Source organism: Microtus pennsylvanicus, chromosome 9, assembly GCF_037038515.1.
Source record: "Microtus pennsylvanicus isolate mMicPen1 chromosome 9, mMicPen1.hap1, whole genome shotgun sequence".
Lineage (NCBI taxonomy): Eukaryota > Metazoa > Chordata > Mammalia > Rodentia > Cricetidae > Microtus > Microtus pennsylvanicus.
Genome location: NC_134587.1, coordinates 52,451,468 through 52,476,292, shown reverse-complemented (window position 1 = coordinate 52,476,292; position 24,825 = coordinate 52,451,468). Strand labels below are relative to the sequence as shown.

The 24,825-nt window shown below is 51.0% G+C and overlaps 1 protein-coding gene across 3 annotated transcripts in view; it reads left to right on the top strand.

Moving 5' to 3' along the window:
* Window positions 1–19,886, top strand: part of Lhx2 (LIM homeobox 2) — a 28,124-nt gene extending 8,238 nt beyond the window's left edge. Inside the window, exons 1-5 of one of the 3 annotated variants that reach the window (XM_075986065.1) lie at window positions 3,149–3,926; window positions 5,332–5,534; window positions 6,432–6,835; window positions 11,745–11,950; window positions 18,985–19,886. In XM_075986065.1, the coding sequence (XP_075842180.1) occupies window positions 3,807–3,926; window positions 5,332–5,534; window positions 6,432–6,835; window positions 11,745–11,950; window positions 18,985–19,272 (1,221 nt within the window). In that variant the 5' untranslated portion in view covers window positions 3,149–3,806 and the 3' untranslated portion in view covers window positions 19,273–19,886. Of the gene's footprint in view, window positions 1–3,148; window positions 3,927–5,331; window positions 5,535–6,431; window positions 6,840–11,744; window positions 11,951–18,984 lie in introns of those variants that run through there. The other 2 variants (XM_075986066.1, XM_075986067.1) reach the window with 2 other exon arrangements.
* The last annotated feature ends 4,939 nt before the right edge of the window (window positions 19,887–24,825 follow it).

The following is a 24,825-nucleotide window of genomic DNA, read 5'->3' as shown; positions in this document are numbered from 1 at the left end:
TCAATCACCGGCTATGAAGACATAAAACCAGCGCGCACAATGAAATAGTTGCCTGCAGCGTCAATTAGTTGGCGATTCGGAGGGTATTTGCGTGGCCCTGCTTTGGCCGTCTCTAATAACGGGACGGAGCTCCGGGAACAGCTAGCAGATCAATCACCCTGGTTCCGCTGCGACCAGCGCCCTCCTCCTCTTCTCCCCATCTCCCCTCCTCCGGCCTGGCCTCACTTTCTCCCAGCGCTGGGCGCTTCCTCCCTCCGCGGCCCGGGCTTGGCGGCGCCGTCAGCCCCGGGAGCCCCGGGAAGTTTGCGCGCGGCTTCTCTGCAGCCGGCAGCCGGCAGCCCGGCAGTCTTTGGGGAGCGCCGGGGCTGGTGGCCCTTTTGTTGGAGAAGGCGTGGAAGGAGAGCTTTTGTTCTGAGTTAGTCACGGTGGCCGGCTGGAGGCTGCTACCTCATTATGCGCCGGGTCTGCTAGTCTGCGGGGAAGCAGATGGTGGGGAGGTAGGCAGCGGCGACAGTGGCCAGACCTGAATCCGGTTCACCTGTCACCTTCCACAAAACGGGAGTACCTAGAGTACCGGAAGCTGAGGATGCTTTACCCCTGACCGAGGGAGGGGGTCGAGGGGCCGCTCTTCCGTGCCTCTGTGAAAAGCCCAGTTACCTGTCCTTGCCTGATTCCTCCACCCCACCTCCTGCCTCTCCCTAGGCTGCGTCTCCTAGCACTGTGTAAATGTCACTCACGTGTCAGGATCTGTGTTTACAGCCTGTTCCTCGCCTTGCTCAGTCTCCGAGAACAGGGCAAAGCAGTTGCGCGATGTCCCCCAGTGATTAGCAAAGTTAGCGGCCTCTGAACTCAGGGCCGGGGTGCCCAGATGCCGACCCGCTGCGGGAGATGTGCTTGAGCCTCTAACTGAAGTTTTCGCGTCCCCTTAGGACGCGGTGGGATAAATAGAGAAGCGCCCAGGGTGGCGATCCCAACGGCCGGCCGGAGAGTTCAGGCCAAGGACTGTTGGGAATTGCTGGTCAGAGAGATGGGTAACGAATGGTGTGACTCTGTTTATGGGTATAGATCCCTGTTTCCTGGGTAGCTCTATAAAGATAGTCACAGAGCACACACCCTTCCAAGTTTCCAAGGTGCGAAGCTCAGCCCCTTGAGCCCAGCCAGCACCAAGGACATACACTCTAAGCTTGTTTTTTAAAAGTTTTCTACCCCTTTGAGGGACATCCTAATGAATCCTTGTGAATCTCAGATTCAAATTTCATTTTCTGCTTTTAAAAAGTAGTGTACCAGGTACCCCAGTATAACATGCTTGTATATTCCTAGAGGTGACTGTGGGTCAGAATTTATGCAGGCACTGAATTTGAATGTGTGAAATGGACATTCCTGTCTTTACGCTGATGGTCTTTGCCTCAAGTTAGGACATCATTATGTGTGCAGTGTGTACACACTAAAGGAGAACTTGACTAATTTTTGCAAATATGCCTGGTAGGAACTCAGAGAAGATTGTTAGTGCTGGGTGTTCGGATGACTTCTTGGGTGTGGTGTGCACCTGTAGACATCCCCTGTGCACTAGTGCTGCCTGTGGTTTTGCCAACAAAAATAAAATTCGTGCTGGCTTTATTGCCAAAAGAGATGAACATGGACACAAACTTGGGCACCACAAGTGTAACTCATATTCATGTGCAAAAGCTTTGCACAGTTTGTGGAAAGTGTGTCTTCATGCTGCCCCAACTGTGTGCCCTGTGAGATAAACTGCAGAGGTCCTGGCTTCCCTTTGGTTGTACCAGGCATGCAGACATTTCAGATTACATTTCTATGACCCCCCACCCCCATCACAGAGTATGAAAGCAGCTTGCCAAATGGATCCAGAAGAGTCTCTGTAACTGACTTGCCTTCTCCTTTTTTTCCCCCCACTCAAAATCACTTTTTACTTCCTGAATCCCTGTTCACCAGACACCTGGCCATTGCTTTACATTCAGCCAAGAGATTCAGTTCAGGCTGGCAGCTGGGATTTGCTGGGTAGGCTTCGTTATTGTTGGTCCTTGGGCAACCAGGAGTCTGGGTGGGCCCAGATACCATAAGGTAGGGGTGTGTGTGTGTGTGTGTGTGTGTGTGTGTGTGTGTGGTGGTGGTGGTGGACTGTGCTAGTGGAATGGAATGCACCATAGAAAGAGAATGGACCTGTGGTCTTTGCCAAGTGTATTCCAGAGTGAGAAAGTTTTGAGTTGGAGAGGAAAAAGGGAACAATTAAGGAATTTGCTGAGTGCCTACTATGTTCCAGGCACTTTCCACGGAACTTTTCTTTCTTTCATGACACCCAAACACCCCAAAGGAGGGGACGTTCTTGTTTCCCATTGAGAAAGTCAAACAGTCACTTTCTTGAGATCACATTGCACACACATGGGATAACTATGAACTCCTTGCTTCGCTTTCTGACTCTCTAAAGACCTACTTTACACCTACTCTTCTAGACTGGAGAGACAAAGGGAAATCCAGAAGCTACAAGCCTGACCTGACGGAACAGTCCCTAGCTCACTTGGAGCAAGGATGTGCTGGCTGGCCTTCTGCTCATGGGAGTCAGTGCACGAGCGTTTCCTAAGCCTGGTTCTCAGGAGGCCTGCGCCGCTGCCCCCACATAGTCTGGAGAGCAGAGCCCAAAGCGGAGCTGGGCGGGAAGCAGTCTAAGGCTCTTGAAACTGTATTCTAGGCTTGTACACTTCCCTGGTCCTCCACCCCTGGTTCCAGAGGCAAAAGGGGAGAATGGAGACCTCCTCAAGCATTTTTTGGCTGCACTTTCTTATGATAGAGACGACAGGAAAGGTTTAATTTTCCTTCCAGAAAAAACACAGGAAACTGTTAGCAGCTTAGAAACTCCAAACCCTGCGCTCTCCCTTCTCCCTCCCTTCCTCCTCCCCCTCCCGCCTCCTCCTCCAGCCTCGCCCACCAGCTCCCACCACCTCCTCTCCGTTCCTCTCCGCCTCTAGCCTCACCCCTCCCTCTGGGTCTCCCGCCTTCCCGGAGCACGCGCTGCCAAGGCCTGGGGCTCCGCGCGACCAATGGCACGGCGGCAGGACGTGATGTCAGGCGCGGCTGTAGAAAAGGCGCGGAGGCTTGCGCTGGCGCGGACTACAGAACCCAGGCTGAGCCCGGCGCGCGCTTGGAGAGGGCCCGCGGCTCCTCCTCCCACTCTGCTCCTCCTCTTTTTTCTCCTCCTCCACCTCCTCCTCTGCCGCCTCCTCCTCCTCCTTCTCCTCCTCCTCTTCTTCAATTCTCTGGGTGGCTCGGCTCAGCTCGCAGGCTTCGCAGAGACCCCTACTCCAATTCGCCTTTGGTTGGGAACACACCCCGAGGGGAAGGAGACGTCCAGGCATCTTGGCCGTCCCGAGCACCTGACTGCTCCTGGGTGAACCCCAACTGCAGCCGCCGCTTCCCGAGGCAGAGTTTGCGCCCCTGATTTGCGCCCTGGGCGCCGGAGCCTAGTGAGCGATGCCCGCGGCGTAAAAGCGCCCGCTGCGGGCGCCGACCTCTGCCCTGGTCTCCCGCCCCCACCTCACCCTCTGACCTTGTGACCCTGGCTTCGGCGCCGAAGCTCAGGCACCCCACGATGTAGCTGCCCCCACGCCTCTGCGAGAGGCGTGCTGGCCCGCGGGGCCCCGGGGCCCGGAGCCTGGCCTGGGGGCACAGCCGAGCTCGGGCGGGGCCGGGGCCGCGGTGGAGATGCACCGGGCCGGTTAACGCCGGGAGCGCCAGGCAGCTGAGGCGGGGGGCAAGCCCTTCCTCGGGGCAGCCGCGTCCCCGGTCCCGCCGCGATGCTGTTCCACAGTCTGTCGGGCCCCGAGGTGCACGGGGTTATCGACGAGATGGACCGCAGAGCCAAGAGCGAGGCTCCGGCCATCAGCTCCGCCATCGACCGCGGCGACACGGAGACGGTAGGCGCGCGCGGCTGTGGAGTTGGGACCGAGAGCTGGGACCTAGCGGGGTCGGCCAGTGCCTCTTCTCCCCCAACTTTGGGGAGAGTCCTTAGAGACGCACGGGACCAATGCCGGGGATCCTTGGACAGGGTGCGAGGCCCCGGGAGCCAGGCTCAAAGGAAACCTGGCTACTGGAGCTGAGGAGGGAGTCAAGGTTGAAACTCAAATCTGGACCCAGAGGGTAGAGGAGAACATTCTCTGGAAGTGAAGGCCACACTCTTCTCCCCTCGCCCGGCGCTCCGGTCCACAGTCCTAATCCTTCACCACTCCGCTGCTGGCGCTACAGCTGGTGCCTCAGGAAAAGGGAGAACTGCTGGGAGCCCTGTGGCTCTGGCTGATTTGCGTCGCTTTCAGTCTCCTGACAGTCGGGCTCTCTCCCTAGCTCAGTTTCAGGGCCCTGGGACTTCTGGGCTAGCAATTTTTGTTGCTCGCGTCCTCGTACTTCTAGCTTGCCTAATTTGACCAGGCGATAGTTCGAAGTTCAGGCTCTGGCCTGGCGTCTCTGTACCTGGCTCCGCCGTCCCGGCCCCAAATAGCCTCCCCCGGGGCCCGACTAGCAGACGCTGAGCAGCGGCTGCAGAGTGACCTTTAGAAACAGAGGAGGTGGGAAGCCTGGCCCGTGCTTCTCCCTTTTAGAGGAGAGCCACAGCTCACTGACCTCCCGGTTTCCCCTGAACCCTTTCTGGATAAACGCCCCTGCTCCTCAGTTTGGTAAAAAAAAGATTCGGATTGGGCCTTCCTTGCACACTCTTGGACGGTGGCCCTATGTCCCTCTTAACCTCCCAAGACCCAAGCGGGACCCAGCTAGTGTGGCAGAGGAGCCCGAAGTTGCTGAACCTGCCCTGGCTGAAGGATCCTGAGCCTACTGAGGCTTGTGGCTAGGAACCTTGCCTGCTGCCCCTCTGAAGAGGAGTATGTGTGTGTGTGTGTGCAGCAAGACTTTTAATACTCACCTTACTTCATCCCTTAGCTCTTTCCTGGGAACGAGGGCTGTGAATAAACAGTTTAAGGAATTCCCTTGGAGAAATCAGGAGAAAAGCTCCCTCTATTCCAATATTTAAAGGCAGCAGGGGCGTAGAGGGGCTAAGGGCTGGAGAGCAAGAATAAGGAGACCTAAGGCCCGAGATCAACTTAGAACTTGAAATTGGAGCTGCGGTTTGTCTGGGTGCTTTCCTGGAGCTGAGTGCGTAGCTTGGGCCCTTAGCTGCTCAGATTAGGCCGGTTAGATGGAGAAAATGGGCTGCCCTTCCAGACTGCCGCCTAGGTGAATTTCAAGGCTAGCCTGGGCCAAGGAAGGAGCTCGGGGCCGGTTTTCTCGGTGGGAGCACACTGCCGCTTACGGGGCTCTCTTCTCCCTTTGTAGACCATGCCGTCCATCAGCAGTGACCGAGCTGCGCTGTGTGCTGGCTGTGGGGGCAAGATCTCTGACAGATACTACCTGCTGGCAGTGGACAAGCAGTGGCACATGCGCTGCCTCAAGTGCTGTGAATGCAAGCTCAACCTGGAGTCAGAGCTCACCTGCTTCAGCAAGGACGGCAGCATCTACTGTAAAGAAGACTACTACAGGTAGATCCTGCCCAGACCCCGCTGGCCTTAGGGACTGAATCGTCCATCTCCTTTTCTTTGGCTTCCAGTAGAGGTTGCCCTACCCAAGACCTTCTTTCTCCAAGCCAGCACCCACCAAATTTGACAACAACTTTCTACATTAGCAATTTGGTGTACTCATGGAAAGAATCATGACATATAAGAACAGAAAAGCTGGTTACCCCCCTCTCTGAGTTTAGGGCGCTTAAAAACTCAGCTTGGGTGGGGGAGGTCTTCACACTCCTTTCTCTTTTGAAGTTTCTTGACTCAACCAGAAGTGATAGAAATAGACAACCCAAAACTCTGGCAGCCTGGCTGATGTGGAACCAAGCTGGAGGGAGAAAGGACAGGCAGTAGTTCTGGGTCTTTGGGGGTGGGGGTGATAATAAAAGTTGGCCAGGGTTGAAGAGCCTAAGTCCCTCTTTCTCCTCCCAGCATTAGAGTTAGGGCCTATTTATGTGTTCTCTCTGTGTCTCTGTCTCTGTTTCTCTCTTTCCCCCATCTCTGTTTCTTCCAAATTACAGCGGTGTGTAAGATTCCCAGGTGCTGGTCTGGAGGGCAGGGGCAAAGGTTGAGGAAGGGGTAAGTGAGGGAGAGTCTCCCCGTTCTAAGTAAAGACTTTCTTAAGACTTGCTCAGGTTCTGAATAAAGTAGAATCTCTTGTGGGTATGAAAATGGTTAAGGAAAACTGTTTCAGGTAGGCCAGGCCTGGGTTAAAATCTCGTTCCCTCTCTACTAATCCTCAGTCAAGTCCAGGCTGTCCATCTTGAGGAGCCCCCACCCCCAGCGGTAGCAGCAGCACCTGAAGGAGGAGTACAGGGATATGGGGGGATGTCCAACTATTTGTCCCCACAGCCCCTCCCTCCATGGTCCCCACAGGCGGTTCTCTGTGCAGCGCTGTGCCCGCTGCCACCTGGGCATCTCGGCTTCAGAGATGGTGATGCGTGCTCGGGACTTGGTTTATCACCTCAATTGCTTCACATGCACCACGTGTAACAAGATGCTGACCACCGGCGACCACTTCGGCATGAAGGACAGCCTGGTCTATTGCCGCTTGCACTTCGAGGCACTGCTGCAGGGTGAATACCCGGCACACTTCAATCATGCCGACGTGGCGGCAGCCGCAGCCGCAGCCGCAGCAGCTAAGAGTGCAGGATTGGGCGCAGCCGGGGCTAACCCTCTGGGTCTTCCCTACTACAACGGCGTGGGCACTGTGCAGAAAGGGAGGCCGAGAAAGCGCAAGAGTCCAGGACCTGGGGCGGATCTGGCAGCCTACAACGCTGGTGAGTGGAAGACCGTCTGAAAACTCTGGCTACTTGGGGGGAAAGATTTCAGTGTGCTTGGCTTACAGCCGGTACTCTGGCCCCTGGCTTTGCAGGCCCTACTGCATCAGGGTGCCTGGTAGAAGGGACGTTAGCCTTCTGGCTTTCAGTTGGTGCTCCTTTGATTTAAGTGCTAGGTGAGAAAGCTTTAGTTCATTGGTGATCCAGATGCAGGATCTTGTCGTTTAAGGATTGTATTTGGTTTGGGTAGCACGCTTTGCTGTACAAAAAGTGCGGGGAAAGAAAGCAAGGCGGCAACGACACCATACATGCTCAGAGTAGCGGAATGGCTGAGGGTAGGGAGGCTACCAGAGCTAGGCTGCGAGGGTCCCAAGAGAAAAGTCTGGTGGTGGCCATGGGCACCGTTGGGTTTGGCTTACAGCCCAGGGCGGCAGGCTTAGAGCTGTTACTTTCAAGGGCCCTGGGTCCCTCTGTCCAGCCGGATCCTGGGGCACCGCCAGGTCTCCGAGATTTCCCTTCCCCTTGTAGCAAGCAACCGAAGAAGCAGGGGCAGGCGGGTCCTCACAGTGGGCTGCGGGGGTCTCTATTCACATTTCTTTGAAGTGCGGCGCTTTCCTGTTGCACCCCCAAACCATTCCGACTCTGGGGGGGGGGAAGGTGGCGGAGGTTCTAAAGGTCCCACAACAGCTCCCGAAGTCCTCAGGGCCCGGGAAGGCTTAGGAACGTGCCTGGCTTCCGAACTAGTTTATTTGCAGTTATACCCCCTCTTAAGTCTGTAACAACAAATCGGATGCTGAGATTTTTTTCCTCCTTTTCCCTCTAGTCTAAATTACAATATTGGGCGGGGGGTGCACAAAACCAAAACCATCCAAGTCTGTGCCTGCGGCCGGGGAAGGAAGAAATCAGGGCCCTTATGATTTTAAATAGCCCGAACTGCTTAGGTAGGGAAATGGGGGACAAGTGGAGTAGCTCATTTTTCCGCTCCAACGAAATTGCTGGTCCTGTGACCGATTGGGGAGGGGGGAATGCAACCCTCGGTTGGCTAAGTGATAAAGTGGTGATTGGTTCAGGGATTTGAAATTTCTCGGAAGCACTGCTAAAGAAGCCGTTCTTTAGAGCCCTAAAATAAAGAGCAGAATCGGCCCAGGCCCGTTTCTACCCAAACCCAGCGGCCTCTAGAGTACATGGTGTGGAGTGGTCTGATTTTTTTTTTTTTAACACAGGTAGCACCCGGTTATGATTGTGCGAAAAGAGTGAGAGGCTCCGAGATTTAATTTTGCTTTTTGTTTTCCCAGCCTTATTCTTCCCAGGAGGCAACGGGTAGATATAACTGGTAGCTGGGTTCCGGAGAGGCCCCTCTGTTACCTCATTTTTCTCTTTGACCCCCCACATTCTTTCCTGTCTGTCCTTTCTGTTCTTTTCTTTCCGCCGAAGTGTTTCTAGTTTGTCTGCTCTTCTAGCGTGAGGGAGTCTTGGGCCTTGACCCGCCAGGACTCTCAGTCCAGGGAGGAGCGGCGTTCGGCTCCCAGGCGCTCGCTGTGCGACTCACTTATTCGGAGCTACCGGGACTAAGTTGGGAAGAGAGGGTGATTCTTTTTGCTTGCAGCCAGTTTTCAGATCTGTCTTTTGCCTCCTTCTTCTCCTGGAGCTGGCAGGAGAGAAATGGCTGCAATGTGTGCCGTGGGGCAGCTGGGGTTGTAACGAGGGACCCGGTGGGTGAGGCTGTGGGCAGTGTGTGTGGAAAGGGAACGCGTGCTTCTGATTGCGAGGACACCAGTTTGCTTGTGCAAGCGCCCCGCAGCCAGGGGCCAGACACACATGGATACTTTGCAAAGCCGCGCTCGGGTAGACGATCTTGCCGAGGGAGATGGAGCTGGGCACTTGATGGGAAGGGGCGCAGCGAGGGTCCCTGGGTTTGGGGTCCGTGGGAGGGCGACCCAGGCTTCGGGTCGCAGGGTCGAAAAGTCCTTCCGGGGCGGAAGCCGCGGCCGCCCTCCTCCCAAGGCCCCTCTGGTCCTGGACTGCTGCCCCCGTCCCAGAGGCGGTACACAGATCTCCCCGAACCCAGGCTGCAGGTCGGCCGGGGCCAGCGTGGGCCCCCGGACTTGCACTTTGCGGCGCGTTTTCTGCGCTTCAGGGTCGCCGGAGTTGCGAGCATATCCGCTGGCCGGCCATGCCTCCCCAAACCCCCGCTTGTGTGTGTGTGTGTGTGTGTGTGTGTGTGTGTGTGTGTGTACGTGTGTGTGTGTGTGTGCGCGCGCGCGTCTGACGGCGTAATTACTGATTTGATTCCAATCCATTATTTAGACAATTGAACCTACAGTCTCGTCTTTAGTAAAATGAGGCAAAGTCAGATTTGATTACAGGTTCAGTCCCAGCGACAAGAGCTCGAAACCCGATGGGTTAATAACAGATCACGAGTAAATTATTCATGATTTTACGAGCTCTTTAGCTCCATTGAATCGGCCTAATTGAGAGGAAAAAAAGGGGGGGGGGAGAAAGCCCTGGTCCTCTCCCTCCTCTCAGACCCTCGCTCCTCCCCAGACACGATCTTGGGGAATCCCCACACGGCCCCAGGCTTTAGGGGTGCGAGTGAGGAGGGTCTAAGCGTGGGCGCCTCCTCTGCTATTCTGCTTCCTAATGTTTCAACCCCAGCCTTCACCGCTTGCAGGGCCTTGGCTTGGTCTCGACTTCCTAGCCAAAAGTCTTCTCCTTAGGGTCCCTGTCTCCTTGAGCCCCGGGATGAGTTCTATCACAAGAATTCCCCATCACAGAGGATATCCCCCTTATTTCCGGGACTCCCTATTCATCGCGTCCAGTCACCTACCCCCGTGTCACCAGAGCTTTCTCATTTTCTCCCTCTATTTTCCTACTTCTTTCCCTTGGCTCTGTTCATCTTCCCGCCCCTCCCCCTTCCTCCTTCTCTAGCTTTCTACCTCAGTCATCTCTGCCCCCCTCCCTCCCTCCCTTCTCTGGATACCACCTTCCCCCACGGTAGGCCGTGCTCAGGGCACCTCCCTTGGGCCTACAGGGCGCCAGGGTCCCCGCGGAGCTCATTAACAGCAGTGAGGCCCTAGGTGGGGGCTGGGCAGAGGGATGAGCCCAGAGATTCCCCGTGGGGGAGGCCTGCCCCACCCAGGCAGAACTGAGGACTGGGAGAAAGAAAAGGTTCCATTCCCTGAGTGAGGTTAGTGCTGCTGGCTAGTGGGAGTCGTGGTCTGATCCTTTTTAAATTCTTCACTCTCCGTGTTCTAGATGGGAACACTGGTTGGAGGAGAAGGGGCATTTGCATGCTTTGGTACACGTGGATATACACCCTGGTATAGTGTTGCCCCTGGCTTACAGCTTCAAACTTAGAAGTAGGACCCAAATAGTCTGAGTTTTTCAGGGAGCCAGTGGCATTTGGGCAAGAGGAGAGCGAGGTCTCCAAGGAGCGTTGTAGGTAGTGTTGTCAGGATAGCCACTTAATTCTGCATTTATGGCAAAATTTAGAAATGTCCCAAACAACCTTAGATAAAATTTTCATATCTTTTGGGCCCATGCAGTCTTTGGGACATATGATCAAAATTATCTGTTTATCAGAAATTCAAATCTAACTGGGCACTATTTGCATTTACCTGCTAGTTTTGACACCTCTATTCTAGGCATGCACTATGTTGCCTTTCACTGTGGTAAAAGGTATTTTCCCGGTTCCTTAAAGGGGGGGTTGAAATGGGACTTACTGGGGATCTCATGTGTCCATCAGCTGAGCAGTTCCTGATGCTCCCCAACCAAGAGCCCTCCTTAGACCCCAGTAAAGCCCTGGGATGGGGTGGGCTTCCTGAAGTCGGGTTTTATCTCTCCTTCCCTGGAGGTGTTCCAGCAGGAAACAGGGGGACTCTAGTGTTGACTCTGGGCTCAGTCTTTACTAGTGTGGGGGTGTGACTTCCTTTCCTTGGCCTGAGTTTCTTCACCTCTAAAATGGGAACAGTGACACATAAAGTCAGAAGGCAAGATAGGCATCTACTGTGTATTGCTATCTTCCTGCCGCTTCCTTTCCTTCTGGTAAGAGTCTACCTCCTCACTCTCCCTGAGATGGCCAAGCTTCTAACTCCCCAGAACCCCATTTGCTTCTGTGAAACTGGGAGCAGCTCACAGGACAGTGCTGAAGATTAATCTACAAAATGCATTTTTTCAACCGTAGGCCTGGTGCTGGAAGCCTGGAGCCCGCCCAGTCCTTCGGGAGGGAGAGTTGATGGAAGCCCTTAATCAACAGCTTCTGGGTGCTAGTGCCATTCACTACTAAGGGGTATCCTTGGCGGGTGCTTGGGAAACAAAAAGTGCAGGCCCACCAACTCAGAGGCTGTTTCTGGGCTTGCCTTTGTGAGCCACAGTCTCAACACCTGTATTTAAAAAGTTGCTATAAGTGTCCAGTCGCTATGGACTTGCAAAGAAAACCTTTTAGGGACTAACAAACTGACTCAGTGGGCCAAGGGGCTTGTTGCCAAGTTTGTAGAACCTGAGTTCAATCCCAGAACCCCTTCCCCCAACCCACACACAAAATAAATACACATAAAAGATAAAGAGAAAGCCTTTTAGTGCAGCATCTGAAACCCCCAAAGCCATCAACAAGTCTCCGCTGCTGCCCTTCCAATTACTCTTGCAATAGGATGACTTCCGGGTGTTTTGTTTTGTTTTTCCAAGACCTGGGTTTGAATCCACTGTTCCCTAGGCAGGTCACATTTTCAGAGAGCTTCATTTTCTCTACATTGAAATTGGGCTTACTATCCCTTTTTCAGCGTTTGTGTGCACACAACTGGGTTCCCAGACTAGATGCATTTGTCAGTGGGTAGTGAGGGTGTGGAGCTCAGAACTGACAGACCAGGTAGAGTCAGAAAATTTACCTGCTGCTTTTGTGTCCCTTTCCCAGCGCTGAGTTGTAACGAGAACGACGCTGAACACCTGGATCGTGACCAGCCCTACCCCAGCAGCCAAAAGACAAAGCGCATGCGCACCTCCTTCAAGCACCACCAGCTTCGGACAATGAAGTCTTACTTTGCCATTAACCACAATCCCGATGCCAAGGACTTGAAGCAGCTCGCGCAAAAGACTGGCCTCACCAAGAGAGTCCTCCAGGTCAGCTGGGCCGGGTGGGAGCAGCTGCCAGGGCCTGAGGCAGAACCTCACGCTGAGCAGGACTTTGGAAGATCCTTCTGCCTGTCTGCCTTCAGCTTTCCTTTTCTACTGCAGTAGCCTGTCTTTAGAAAGTCAACACTTTCGCCTGTTGTCATACTCCCTGTTTTAATCCTCTTTTTTCCCCTCTGTGCAGTCCTCTGTCTCCATACTTTATGCTTGTAAACCATTCTTAGTCACCGTCCCTTAGTCAAAGCTCTTCAACTTGCTCATGTTTTGAGAGTTTCAAGAGTTTCAGATGAATCCAGAGCCCTCCTGCTTTGTCCCCACCCAAGGGATGGTTGCTGCCTCAAGTTGTTCCTCTACTCCTTTGGCCTCCATTCATTCTTATTGGATTTTCTTCTGGCAGCTCTAATTTGTCTCCTGGGTTGTTGTTGTTTGTTTTATGTTGTCTGTCCTTCAGACTTTCCAGGAAACAGGTTTGGTAGTGCTGTGGTATGCCTGCAGATCTACTGGGTGTAGAGGCTTGTCTAATGACGTCACCTTATAGGATGGGGAGAAGTAGCATAGTGCTTGGGGATCAATGGGATCACACCTGTGTAAGGGTGCTTTCTTGATAGACAAGACCTGGAATTTGCATGGGATTTCCACACCCCCAAAGATGTTCTGGGGTCCAAACTTGCAGCACCATGTTGGGACATGGTGGGACAACAAATTTCAACTTTTCTGTTCTTCTGATACTCATCCCCAGTGTTAGGCAAACCTCTAACGTCTCCTGAGCCTCAGTTCACTCCGTGTAAAATACACACAAGAAGTCATTCACCCATGCCACAGGTGGGAGGTGCTGCTGAGGTCTTGTAGGTGACAACTGAGTTAATATGCTTTATGCTCAATGGATGCTAGTTAAAAAGATCATCAACTTAGTCATGTGATCACTGCTCTGAACAGTGCTGACTGTGAGACCTCAGTTCCCTCATAATACAAGGCAGAAACCCCCCTTAGAAGAAGTTTAACAAAAATCCCAAACAAACAAAAATCTGAGAGACTAAGTAACCTGAATGTGGTGTCACAGAGAGGATAGGTCCTGGGACTGAAGTCCAGGCCGTTCATCATTCAGCCTCGGGTCCCGATAGGTTGACACCGAGGAACTGACAGATCAGAAGGGGTGCATAGCCTCTCTTAAGAAAGTTTCAGTGACTGTCAGAAAGGAAACCAAAATGAGAAAACTTGGGTGGTGGCAGTGGTGGTGGCGGCAGGCTGTGATTGTGAGGCGGGTATGATCACAGATCTCAGAGATCTGCAGATCTTCATAGAGCCTAGAGTCCAGGTAGGCACCGGGCAGTGTCTGGGAAACCCTTTAGCATTGGGCTCCCAGAGGGACCTAGCAAGGGAGCTGAAGGAATTCCAAAGGCACACTGCTGCTCTCTGAGTCCCCTCTGTTTGGGCTGTGTTTGGTAGTTTTTGTTCCCCAGGCCTGGACTCCAGGGGAACCTCTTCTGCTCTGGTCATGACTCAAGTTCCTTCTGACTCTCTGGTCTTGGGCTAGGTCAGGGACCATTCTTGGCAACCATCCCCTCCCCAGGCCCTCGCCTCCTCTCCCGTCCCCTCCCCTCCCCAGGCCCTCCCTCCTTTAGTTCAGGGCCAGCCTGAACCTGAGAACAAAAGACTTTTTCTTTCCAGATCCTTTATGGGATACTGGGAAACAGCGGGGGTAGGGGGGGGATCTGGAATTCAGAAAAACCTGGGCTCAGAGAGACCCCCTGCTTTATTGCACCTGCTGTGTGTCTTGGACAAATCAGTTGCCTTCTCTGAGCCATAGCTTTTTCATCTGTAAAAAGGTCACCAAGTAGGGCACAGCTCTCTCCCAGCTGTCTAGATTAAATGAAGGTTCACAGTTCAGTCTTAATACAGAGGAGTCTGAGCATGCTGGCCTTTGGAGGCAGGAGCCTGGATTCCCGGCTTAGGAACACGGGGGATTTACAGTTTATCTGTCTCTGACAATCCAGTGCTAGGTGCTATGGCACTTGGATAAACTGGCGTTGAAGTTGTTTGCCTGTTAGAGACAGAAAAACAAGTACTTACTCATTGATTACAATCAGTGGGGGTGGGAGGTACCAGGCACTCTGTGACCCAGTTAGGATTCCCCTCTGCATAGTGCAGATGAGCACATGAAGGTCCCCAAAGCCACACTTCACTGGTGACTGTCCAGCCAACCGGTAAAGTATCCTCTCCTCTGAGCCTCCCAGGCTCGCTCAGGACCTGTAGGTTGGGGGAAGGTCTCTCTTCCTTCTAGACATCTCTCCATCTCCTGCACAAATCCTTTCTGTTCCCAAAGAGCCTAACTGGTCATGACTGCAAAGCATCTTCCTGGTTGTGCGTCGGTCTGTCCTGCATCTTTCCCTCTACTTTATAGTTGAGATTTTAGGACTTAGCAAGATGAAGTGACTTGCTGTGGGGATCAGAATCCAGGCACTGATGTCGATGGGATCTGGGTTGGAGTGATTGGGGTGAGACAACTGGTAACATAGCTTTGGGAGGTGGTGGACTGGTGGACTGGTTCAGTTCCCCCCTCCCAGGGTTAAGGGTTATGTGCTCTGGGGTTTGGTGCTTTATTTCTTCTTCTCTGACCCTGAGCCCCTACCTGTGAAGGAGAATAACTCACACATGGGGAAATCTGACTTTAAAAGAACATTTAAGCGCCAATGGCTCCAAACCATCCTTAGTTAGTCGTCATTAGCCCAGGGGTTATTCTGAGTGTACAGTAAGAACATGCATGGTTGGGGTAGGGGAGGTCTGAGCCCAGTCAGGAAGTGGTGAAGGCTTCCCTGAAGAGAGGTGAGTGCTTCGTCTCTTGGGCCTCTGGTCCCCACTTATAAAGTGGTGATTGCTCTGTCTGGCATTAGACAACTTCAGGATGGACACAGACACACTGGGAGGGAGTTTCACAGGTGACTTGCTTTGAATTTTTTGTTTTGTTTCTTACAGTCACAAGGATCCAAGCCAGGATCTTACACATGTAGGCAAGTGCTCTTCTACTGAGCTGTGAAGGAGAGGGCCCCAGCCCAGAGAGGTGGAGAAACTCTCCAAGGCCTCACAGCCATTCAGTGACAGACCTGGGGGTACAGATAAGTTCGTGAGTTCTCTCCAGTGTTCGTAGTTTTTAGTTCCTTGAAGAATCTTTTTTTTTTAAATCTATTTGTTAGTTTTTGTTTTGTTTTGTTTTTTTTTTTTTGAGGCAGGGTTTCTCTGTAGCTTTAGAGACTGCCCTGGAACTAGCTCTTGTAGACCAGGCTGGCCTCGAACTCATAGAGATCCACCTTCCTCTGCCAGCTGAAGAGTCTTTTTAAAAAGTTCACAAAATAATAGAAATAATAGAACCACCATTCAAACCCATAAGGCAAATAGGAGAGAAATGCCACTGTGGAAACCCAGGTCCATAATGTTGAGGCTATGCGGTCAGAGTCAAGGATGGGCTTAAAAGGATCCACACCTTAGTTCTGCCTCTCCCTGGCTGTGCCTTGGTCTCCATACCTGTAAACTGGCACTAATAGTAAGCCTCTCTCACAGGAGTATTGAGTTAAGATGGCACAAACACTTAGAGCTCTGCTCAGACAGTGCCTGACACTATTACAAAGGAAGAATGCCCACCATTATCATCATCTTCATGAATGGTAACACCAGAGGCTATAATTGGGTTGTTATTTATTTCCAAAGCAGGTTTTTGTTGTTGCTGCTTGAGGTGTGATCTAGTTCAGGTTGGCCTTGAACACGATCTGTAGCTAGGATGACCTGGATACTCCATCTGTTTATGCTATGCTGAGGAACCAGCTCAGATTTAATGCATGCTAGGCAAGTACTCTGTAGACTGAGCTAGGTCCCTAGATTTTAGGGATGTCCTTTCTTATTATGTAACTCAGGCCAGCTTGGCACTTACTCCATAGCCCCCAGACTGGCCTCAAAGCCATGGCAATCCTCTTTCCTCAGCTTCCTGCATCCTGAGAGGCTATAATTCTTCATTCCTTCTCTTCTGTTGTGAGACATTTCTCCCAGAGCTCAGTGGAGTGGCTGTGTCCTGTTTCCCCAGCCTATCTGATTGACGCTGGATACAGCCGCTGACGTGCTAAGAAATGTCAGGGTATCTTTGGGTATGAGGCTTCACCTTTTAGATGGATTCTTTAGTGTTCCAGAATATTTGTTGGGGGTGTCCAGTGGGTCTCGATTTGTCATCTAGGCTGTTCTGCAACTCATGGTCTTGCTTTTGCCATTCAAGTACTGGGATTACAGACATGTACCATCAGGCCTGTCTCTCCCAGCCTTCTTGATGAAAGCAATCTGCATGAAGGAGGTTAGTGAGCAAAAAACGGCTCCTCGGACAGTTGGAGCCTGGACAAGAGGCACACCACAATGGTGTATCTTCACTCTCCTCGGACTTCCCAGGATCCCTTCTGTGCCAGGCTGAGGTACTCATAGTCGGTGGCATTGGTTGTGTCCTGATGATCCTACGCCTGAACTTGGCCTTGCTGTCCCTAAAGTGTAACCCAGAGGCACTATGTGTAGAGTGGAACTCGAAGCACTAGACCAGTCAGGGCTCTGGCTTTAGGAGGGTGGGCAGGTGCGGCAGATCATTTATGTGCTACTCGCAGCTGCCCTGAGATCCCAAACCCACCCAAACCACAAAAAGCCACAGAAATGTGGTGTGCTCCAAACTTCTTTCCATACAAGTAGGAAAGGGACCAGCCAAAGTTCACTAGGCTGGTCACTGGCAGAGTGAATGAATGAATGCTCTTTCTACTGCCCAAGTTGCTTCATTCATTCATTCATTCATTCATTCATCCATTCATTCACTTGCTGAGCTACTCAGGGTCATATGATAGGGAGAGCATGAACTTTTTTTTTAAATGGCAAATAGTCCTTTGTGATCATAGGTAACATTTAAATCTATAAAATGGGACTAGTAATAGAAACCATGTGCCTGGCTTGTCTCAGGCTTTAACCAGGGAGGGTATAGGATGGCAAGAAGCCTGGTCCACAACACAAGTCATGTTAGCATCATCATTTCTCATGTGAGCCCCAGCAGCAATTTACGCGTCTTCCAACATTTAGTCTTCATCTTCTCTCTCATAGACTTAGGGTTGGACAGGATCCCCTGCCCTCTACATTCTTTGGGTTGAATTTTGGTGAAACCCCACATGGAGTAGCCAAGTTTAGAGTTGACTTTAGATTTCCATTGAGCAGATTCCTAGTGCTTGGGATCCTGTAAAGCTGAGAAGGCAGCTGTGAAGATGGTGTCATTGTTTACACATGAGCTGTTGGGACAACGCCGGGAAATAGCTAACAGGCTAAGGGCTTCCTGGAGCTCCTGATGAACAGTGAACTCATTCCCAGGACCCGCCCACATGTGCAGGCCAGGACAGTGGCTGGGGAGCAGCACCAGGCCCTGGCCTTTCTCATTGCTTGATCTTCTTGTGACTATGAAGAAGTCTGTCTTAGGCCTGTCTCTATCCATTGCTCCCCTCCCCCAGGCCAGATGAGCAGTCTCCCACTCAGGGCAGGACCTAACTAGATGTGCAATGCTGAGGATGGTCTTTGAAACCTCACACTCATCTGCTAGCCCCCCAAAGACTGATAAGTTTCTTTTAGGCAGAGAGCTGAGAAATGTGCTTTCTCCTTGAGAGGACTCTGTTCTAGGGAGCCATGGGGAACATCTCTTCTTCCTGACAGACTTGGCTGCTAATTGAGCCTGAATTGTGTCAGGATGTCTGAGGGGGGCTTGAGGCCACAGGCTTCTTGCAACTGGGGTGGTCCTAAGGATGAAGTCAGGAGCTGGCTCATCCCACCCCTGTCAGACACTAGGAAGACAGGCAGATGCAGACACATCTGGAACCATGCAACTGGACATCCTGGAGCCTTCAGAACCCCCAAGGCCCTTTGTTTTATGGGGAAGCATTGGGCCAGGAGTTCTCTTACGCAGAAGGAAGTGAAGGCGCCTTGCCTTTTGGACCTTTTCCCTTATTCCGCAGTAGTGGCCTGGATTTCCTGCCCCTCCTCTTAAGCACTGCGTGGACCCCGGGTACCTCAGGGTCTCTGCATTCATTGCTGTGGTCAGAGGGCTGGTGGGAATATGGGTGAGTTTTGTGTACATCTTCACTGATATATACAGGGGTGTGTGTGTGTGTGTGTGTGTGTGTGTGTGTGTGTGTGTGTGTGTGTATAAGAGAGAGAGAGAGAGAGAGAGAGAGAGAGAGAGAGAGAGAGAGAGAGAGAGAGAGAGAGAGAGACCCCAGAAAAAGTGAAAGTAAACCTTGTGTTCGCTGCACTCCAGGGCTTCTCCCGCTGAGAGCAAAGGGTCCTGGCCACCTTCTTCCTAGTTGTTTTATTGTTTCATTTCCACGTTCTTCAGGCCGTTTTAGTATTTACGAAGACTGACTGTGAAACACTTAGAAATGTACTCACAGGAACCTGTAGGGTACACTGTCCACCCCAGTCTTTCAATTTTATATGGCCCAAATTTGTCTGGTTTGCGTTTTCAATGACAGATGTAACAAGAGCCAGGTATTTAAAGAGTTTTAGTGGTTACACTGAGAAGTACAAAGAAACTGATAAAATGAGTTTTAGTATTTATTGTTTAATCCAATGTGTCTAAAACATTTCTAACATGAAGTCAATAATCTTTTCCCTTCTTTCTTTGTTTTACTCTTTCTTGCTTGCTTGCTAAGTCTTTTGCATGCTGTCCTTTCTACACTGGCCACATTTGCTTAGTGGCATTTTGAGGTCTCAGTATCAGTACCATGGCAAGGGGCTCAGCTCAGAAATTTCCTGGCAGGAAGAGCAACCCAATTATAGCCATCGGGGAAAATAAATTGTAATTTTATTTTTGCAAGGAGAAAATGTGGCACGGACTTTCTAGACCTCCCGCTGGGCCACAGTTGGGTTGAGTCTCACAAAACCCGAGAGCAGGGTTGAGCAGCCCAGAGCGGCTGCTTTCCCCAGTCCCTCCCGACTTCTCCTCACTGGCCCTCCCCTATCTTCCCACACAGGTCTGGTTTCAGAATGCCCGGGCCAAGTTCAGACGCAACCTTTTACGGCAGGAAAACACGGGCGTGGACAAGACCTCGGATGCCGCGCTGCAGACAGGGACGCCGTCGGGGCCCGCCTCGGAGCTGTCCAACGCCTCGCTCAGCCCCTCCAGCACTCCTACCACCCTCACAGACTTGACTAGCCCCACCCTGCCGACTGTGACGTCAGTCTTAACTTCTGTGCCTGGCAACCTGGAGGGCCATGAGCCCCACAGCCCTTCACAAACGACTCTTACCAACCTTTTCTAATGACTCGCCACCTCCTTCTCCCCAAGCCCCCACGATTTCTTTAAAAAAGAAATTATCTTTAGTTGAATTCCAAGTGTATTTTAAAAATAGAGGCTTTGAGCAACTAACTAACCACGTTTTAGGATCTCGCCTGGAAACAGAGAGAAAAAAAAAAGGATTTGTGCGTCGGGCTAACGCATCAGTGTGTTCTGAGGAATTACTTGGGAGATATATGTGCAACACAACATTTGTGTCCTTGTACAGTTTTGTGGACCGAGCGAGGAAGCAAGAAATAATTTAAGTTGGCTGAGAGCTTCCGTATTTTCAAAGACTGCCACGTGCCTTAGGAATACTGTTTTATCTTCATACTTTGGATGAATTGTTTGTTTTTTTCTCTCCCTCTCTTTCTCTCTGTATATTTATGACCAGAGCAAAATGTAAAAACGAAAAAAAAAAAACAACAAAAACGTTTGTTACTTTGAATAGCCCTAAAAAGAAAAAGGAAAAAAATAGGAAAAAAAAATCAACCCCCCCTCCAACGGTCGCTTTCTTGTTTTAGAATTTTAAGGTGGAAGTCTGTTCGGATATCAGAATTTGTAAAATCTAACCAGTAATAAAATCACTTATGGAAAAGACTTGGTGCCGTTTCGTGAATGAGATGGAGAGCTTTTCTGAGGCCCAGTGACCAGTGTTAGGGTGTTCACCTACCTACCAAATGTTCTTGGGGTCTTTTCTCTGTGTCAAGGTGTGTGCTGGTTACTCCAAAGACATCCAGGTCTTGCACTTAAAGAATTGACAGCAGAGAGAGAGAAGCCACCATGCTAAATCTGTGATGCACTAGTGTGTGTGTGTGTGTGTGGGGGGTCTCTTAATATCCATTCATGCATGTATTCATCTATCTGTAGGTGCTGGAGGTCAGAGGCCCTCACACCTGCCTCTTCTGCCCCCAACATAGATGAGAATGTTATTCAGTGCTGGGAGAGACCTCTGGAAAATGTGCAGCTTTTCCCTGGGAGAAGCCAATGCTGTGCCACACAAGGGCAACCTAAGCCCCAATGTTCTCTCTCTCTCTCTCTCTCTCTCTCTCTCTCTCTCTCTCTCCCTCTCTCTCTCTCCTCCCCTCTCTCTCTCTTCTCTCTCTCTCTCTCTCTCTCTCTCTCTCTCCCTCTCTCTCCTCCCCTCTCTCTCTCTTCTCTCTCTCTCTCTCTCTCTCTCTCTCTCTCTCTCTCTCTCTCTCCTCACAGAGTTTTTTTTTTTAAAATTTCCCCGAAGATGGGAATGGAAAGATATCTCAGTGGTTAAGATCACTTGCTGCTCTTGGAGAGGACCAGCATTTGGTGCCCAGCATCCACATCAGGTAGTTCACACCTTCCTGTAACTCCAGTTCCAGGCACTCCAGTGCTCCTGCCCTCATACAAACACTTTTATACTCTCACATACACACATGTAATTTAGAAGGGGTAAAGTGGCTAAAGAGATGGACCAGTGGCTTGGAGCATTTGTTGCTCTCGCAGAAGACCTGGATTTGGTTCCAAGCACCACAATCATTCGTGCCCTCTTCTGACCTTAACCAACACCAGGCACACATGTGCTTCAGCCATAGATGCCTGAAAAACAATAAAATGATTCAATCTAATAAAATTCAAAAGGTAACATCTTCACTCAGGAGGCAGAGGCATGTAGACCTCTGAGTCTGGGCCCAGCCTGGTCTACAGAGTGAGTTCCAGGACAGCCAGAGCTACACAGAGAAACTCTATCTCAAAAAACACAACGAAACAAAAAATCCCACAAAAATATCTTTACAAAATTCCCTCAAGAACACAAAAGTGATCAAATTTAGTTTTTCTACTAAAGCTTTAGGGAACCTTAAAAATCCAATGAAGAGACACCCAAAAGGATGGAGAATTGGAACGAGGTCAAACAAGCCTAGAATCTAGACCACTGAGCCATGTAAGCTAAAGAAAGCTATTCTGTCTCTTTGGGGCTCAGTGTCTTCTGCTGTAAAATGCAGCGTATGACTGGTGACTGTTGTGAGGTCTTAGCACTTTGTGTTGAATGCCAGATGCAGCAGGAATGCATACATGCATCCAGGCACTGCCTGTGACTGCAGAACAGGTGGATGTCATGGAGCAGATGAGTTTTTCCAGGGCTCATTCCTCTCTCTCTCATTCTTTGGTCATCCAAAGGCATGAAACCCTGTCTCAAAAAAAAAAAAAAAAAAAAAACCAAACAAACAAAATCAAAGCACACACATCACTATTGGTACCTTTATTTAATACCTAGCGACTAGGAATCTGGTGAAGTTTAGGGGGGCTTCTAGAAATAGAACATGCATACACCTAAACAAAACAGGTTGATTAATGTTTTTTACATGTGAACATACCCATTCTGCTGCCACCCAAGCCAAAACATGGGACGTTATCATACCCCGAGTCTCCGTTGGTCCTTCCCCTGACCACTTCTTCCTGATAGTACCCGTTCCCACTTCTCACACGAGATTAGTTTTTTAATTGTTAAAAATATGTATTTATTTGTTGATAGTATATGTATGGGTATTTTGCCTGCATATGTATCTTTGTAATATATATGTGCCTGATGCCCACAGAGGTCAAAAAAAGGTGTTGAATCCCCGGGACTGGAGTCATAGATAGTTGTAAGATGCCCTATGGGTGGTGGGAATTGAACCTCAGGTCCTCTGGAAGAACAGCCAATGCTCTTAGCCACTGAGCCATATCTCCAGCCCTTTAATTAGTTTTATTTGGTTTTGATAAACGAAGGAGACTCAGCACGATTAGTTCACTTGCTTGGGGTCCCGCAGTCCTAGACCCCAAGCTTCAGACTTAAGTAAACACACATTCGTGGCTACACATGGAAGCAAGAACAGAGAGTGGCAAGGGGCATAACCTTTTTACCTCTGCATTCTCTACCAGGTAGAGGATGCCAGCTGAGGGCCTGGCCAATGGGTGGCCATGCAGACACAGTGACTCCAGTCACTCCCAGGGATACATACATAGGTACATTCTCAGAAGACCCTAGAAGTACAAATCCACCAGCTAAGGTGTTTCTACCCAGACAGCACCTCATGAAGACTCAGACCAAATGCCTGCAGACAGACATAAACAGACGCAGACGCTCCCATGTAGACTCAGCCAGACAGCAGACCACCCCACACAGGGAGCGCTGCACCAGCCCCAGACATGCACGTGAAGGTGAGCAGAGCTCAGACACCCCTACATAGCCCTGCTGTGCCCCTTGCTCAGGCCCGGGCAGAGCCCGGCCTGATTACTATCTTGTCTGTCAGTGCTGCCACCCAGATGGAAAGGGCCTGTGAAAGGTGCCCTGGGGTGTCCCCCCTGCCCCGCCCTACTACAGGAGCAGGTTTAGAAGCCAGATCTGCTGTTGGGCCAAAGATGGGGACCCTGGAGTCATATGTGGGAGGAGTTCCTCTCTCAATATCCAGAATGAAAAGGGGGAGGGTAACCAGCAAGGATACTAGAACAGAAAGACAGTGACAGAGAAAGAGGCAGAAATGGAGCTGCAGAGCAGGAGGGAAAGAGGCACAGACGCAGGCAGCAGGCATGGAAGGAACAGCACCCTGAATAGATGGTGTCAAAGTGACAGAGAGAGACCGGGGAAAGATTGGGACAGAGAAGGGCAGACGTGTAAACAAATGAAGGGGATCCCAGCACAGGCTCAGAAGCCGAATAAGGCCGTTCTGAGGAATGGAACAGGAGACATGAGTCCCCTAGGACTGTTGAGGAGATACCCAGAGAATGAGAAAGTAGAACCTAGGTCAGAGCAAGGCAGAGCCAGGAAAAGCAGGTGGTACCCTGGCTAACACCATAGCTCGTGAGGCAGCTTCTGTCTGTGTTGTGGACCACACATTTTGTGAATATAGGGTTCCCTTGTCCTGAGGTCCACATAAAAGTTCATTACAGACATTCTGAAGGGGCTAAAGTATCCATCAAGGGCCTATCCCATTCTATTAGTCCCTGTCCACAGAGTAGGAAGAGCCGGGGCGGATATAAGAGCAATCTTCCTAGCCTTGAGGACCGTGAGTAAGGCATTTCACTACTTTGGCTCTTAGTACCTTCATCTGTGGTTAGGATATTTCTAGAGAGACTCTCTGTGACAGGACATGTAACCTCTCTGTCAAGAGGAAGAGCCAAGAGGACCTGGATCTAAAAGCCATCCTCCAGAGTGAGTGCAAAACAAGGCCTGCAACTCTATCTCAAAAGAAACAAGAAAAAAGAAAACAGTAAGTGGTCTAGCCTTCTAGCTGGGCAGTGGTTGCGCACACTTTTAATCCTAGAGGCAGAGGCAACAGATCTCTGTGAGTTCAAGGCCAGTTTGGTCTACAGAGCTAGTGCCAGAACAGGCTCCAAAGCTACAGAGAAACCTTGTCTTAAAAAACCCCCAAACAGCCAGGCCGCAATGGCACACACATTTAATCCCAGCACTTGGGAGGCAAAAGGCAGATGGATCTCTGTGTGAGTTCGAGGTCATCCTGGTCTACAAGAGCTAGTTCCAACACAGCTCCAAAGCTACGGAGAAACCCTGTCTCGAAGAGAGAGAGAGAGAGAGAGAGAGAGAGAGAGAGAGAGAGAGAGAGAGAGAGAGAGAGAGAGAGACCAAAAAAAAAAAACCCCAAACAAACAAACAAACAAAAAAAAAAACAAAGAAAACTAACTCCAAAACAAAACAGCAAAAATGTAAGTGATCTAACTGACTGCCCATCACTTCCTGTGGAGGAGTCCAGCCAGGGGTCTCCCATGGACCTTGAGGAGAGAGAATTCTCAGCATCTGCAAAGTGGACTCACAGTCAAACAGCCCCCAAAGCACTCACTGAGCAATGTCTATGCTGATGCCCTGTGTAACCATGAGAACACAGGCACAGACCAGAGAAAAAAGGGCATCTTGGGGGAAGACTCACTGGCAATTTGGACGAGAAAGTGGGAACTGACTCTGCAAGGGAGGGGAGAGAGCAACCGTGTGTGCAAAGGCCCTGAGAGCCAGAGAGTTCGAGGCACAGTGTGACTGGAGCTTTCTGATCAAGGTCCAGCAGGTGGGAGGTGAGGCAGGAAACAAGGCAACATGTTTGGATCATTATTTCAAGAGCACAAAGAAGGCGTGAATACTGAGTCAGGGCAGCAGAGGTAAGGGGAGGGCTGAAGGGAGCTTTCAGAGTCAGCTAAATCATGGCAGATGTCCTAGTTAGGGTCATTGCTACGCTGAAACACCATGGCCAAAGCGACTTGGAGAGGAGAGAGTTTATTTGGCTTACACTTCCACAACACTGCTCATCACTGAAGGAAGTCAGGACAGGACTCAAACAGGGCAGGAACCTGGAGGCAGGAGCTGATGCAGAAGCCATGGAGGGGTGGGGCTTACTGGTTTGCTCCTCAAGACTTGCTCAGCCTGCTTTATAGAACCCGAGGCCACCAATCAGGGATGGCACCACTTACAATGGGCTGGGCCCTCCCCCACCAATCACTGATTAATAAAATGTCCTACGACTTCCTACAGCCAGCTTATGGAGGCCTTTTCACAATTGAGGCTCCCTTTTCTCTGATA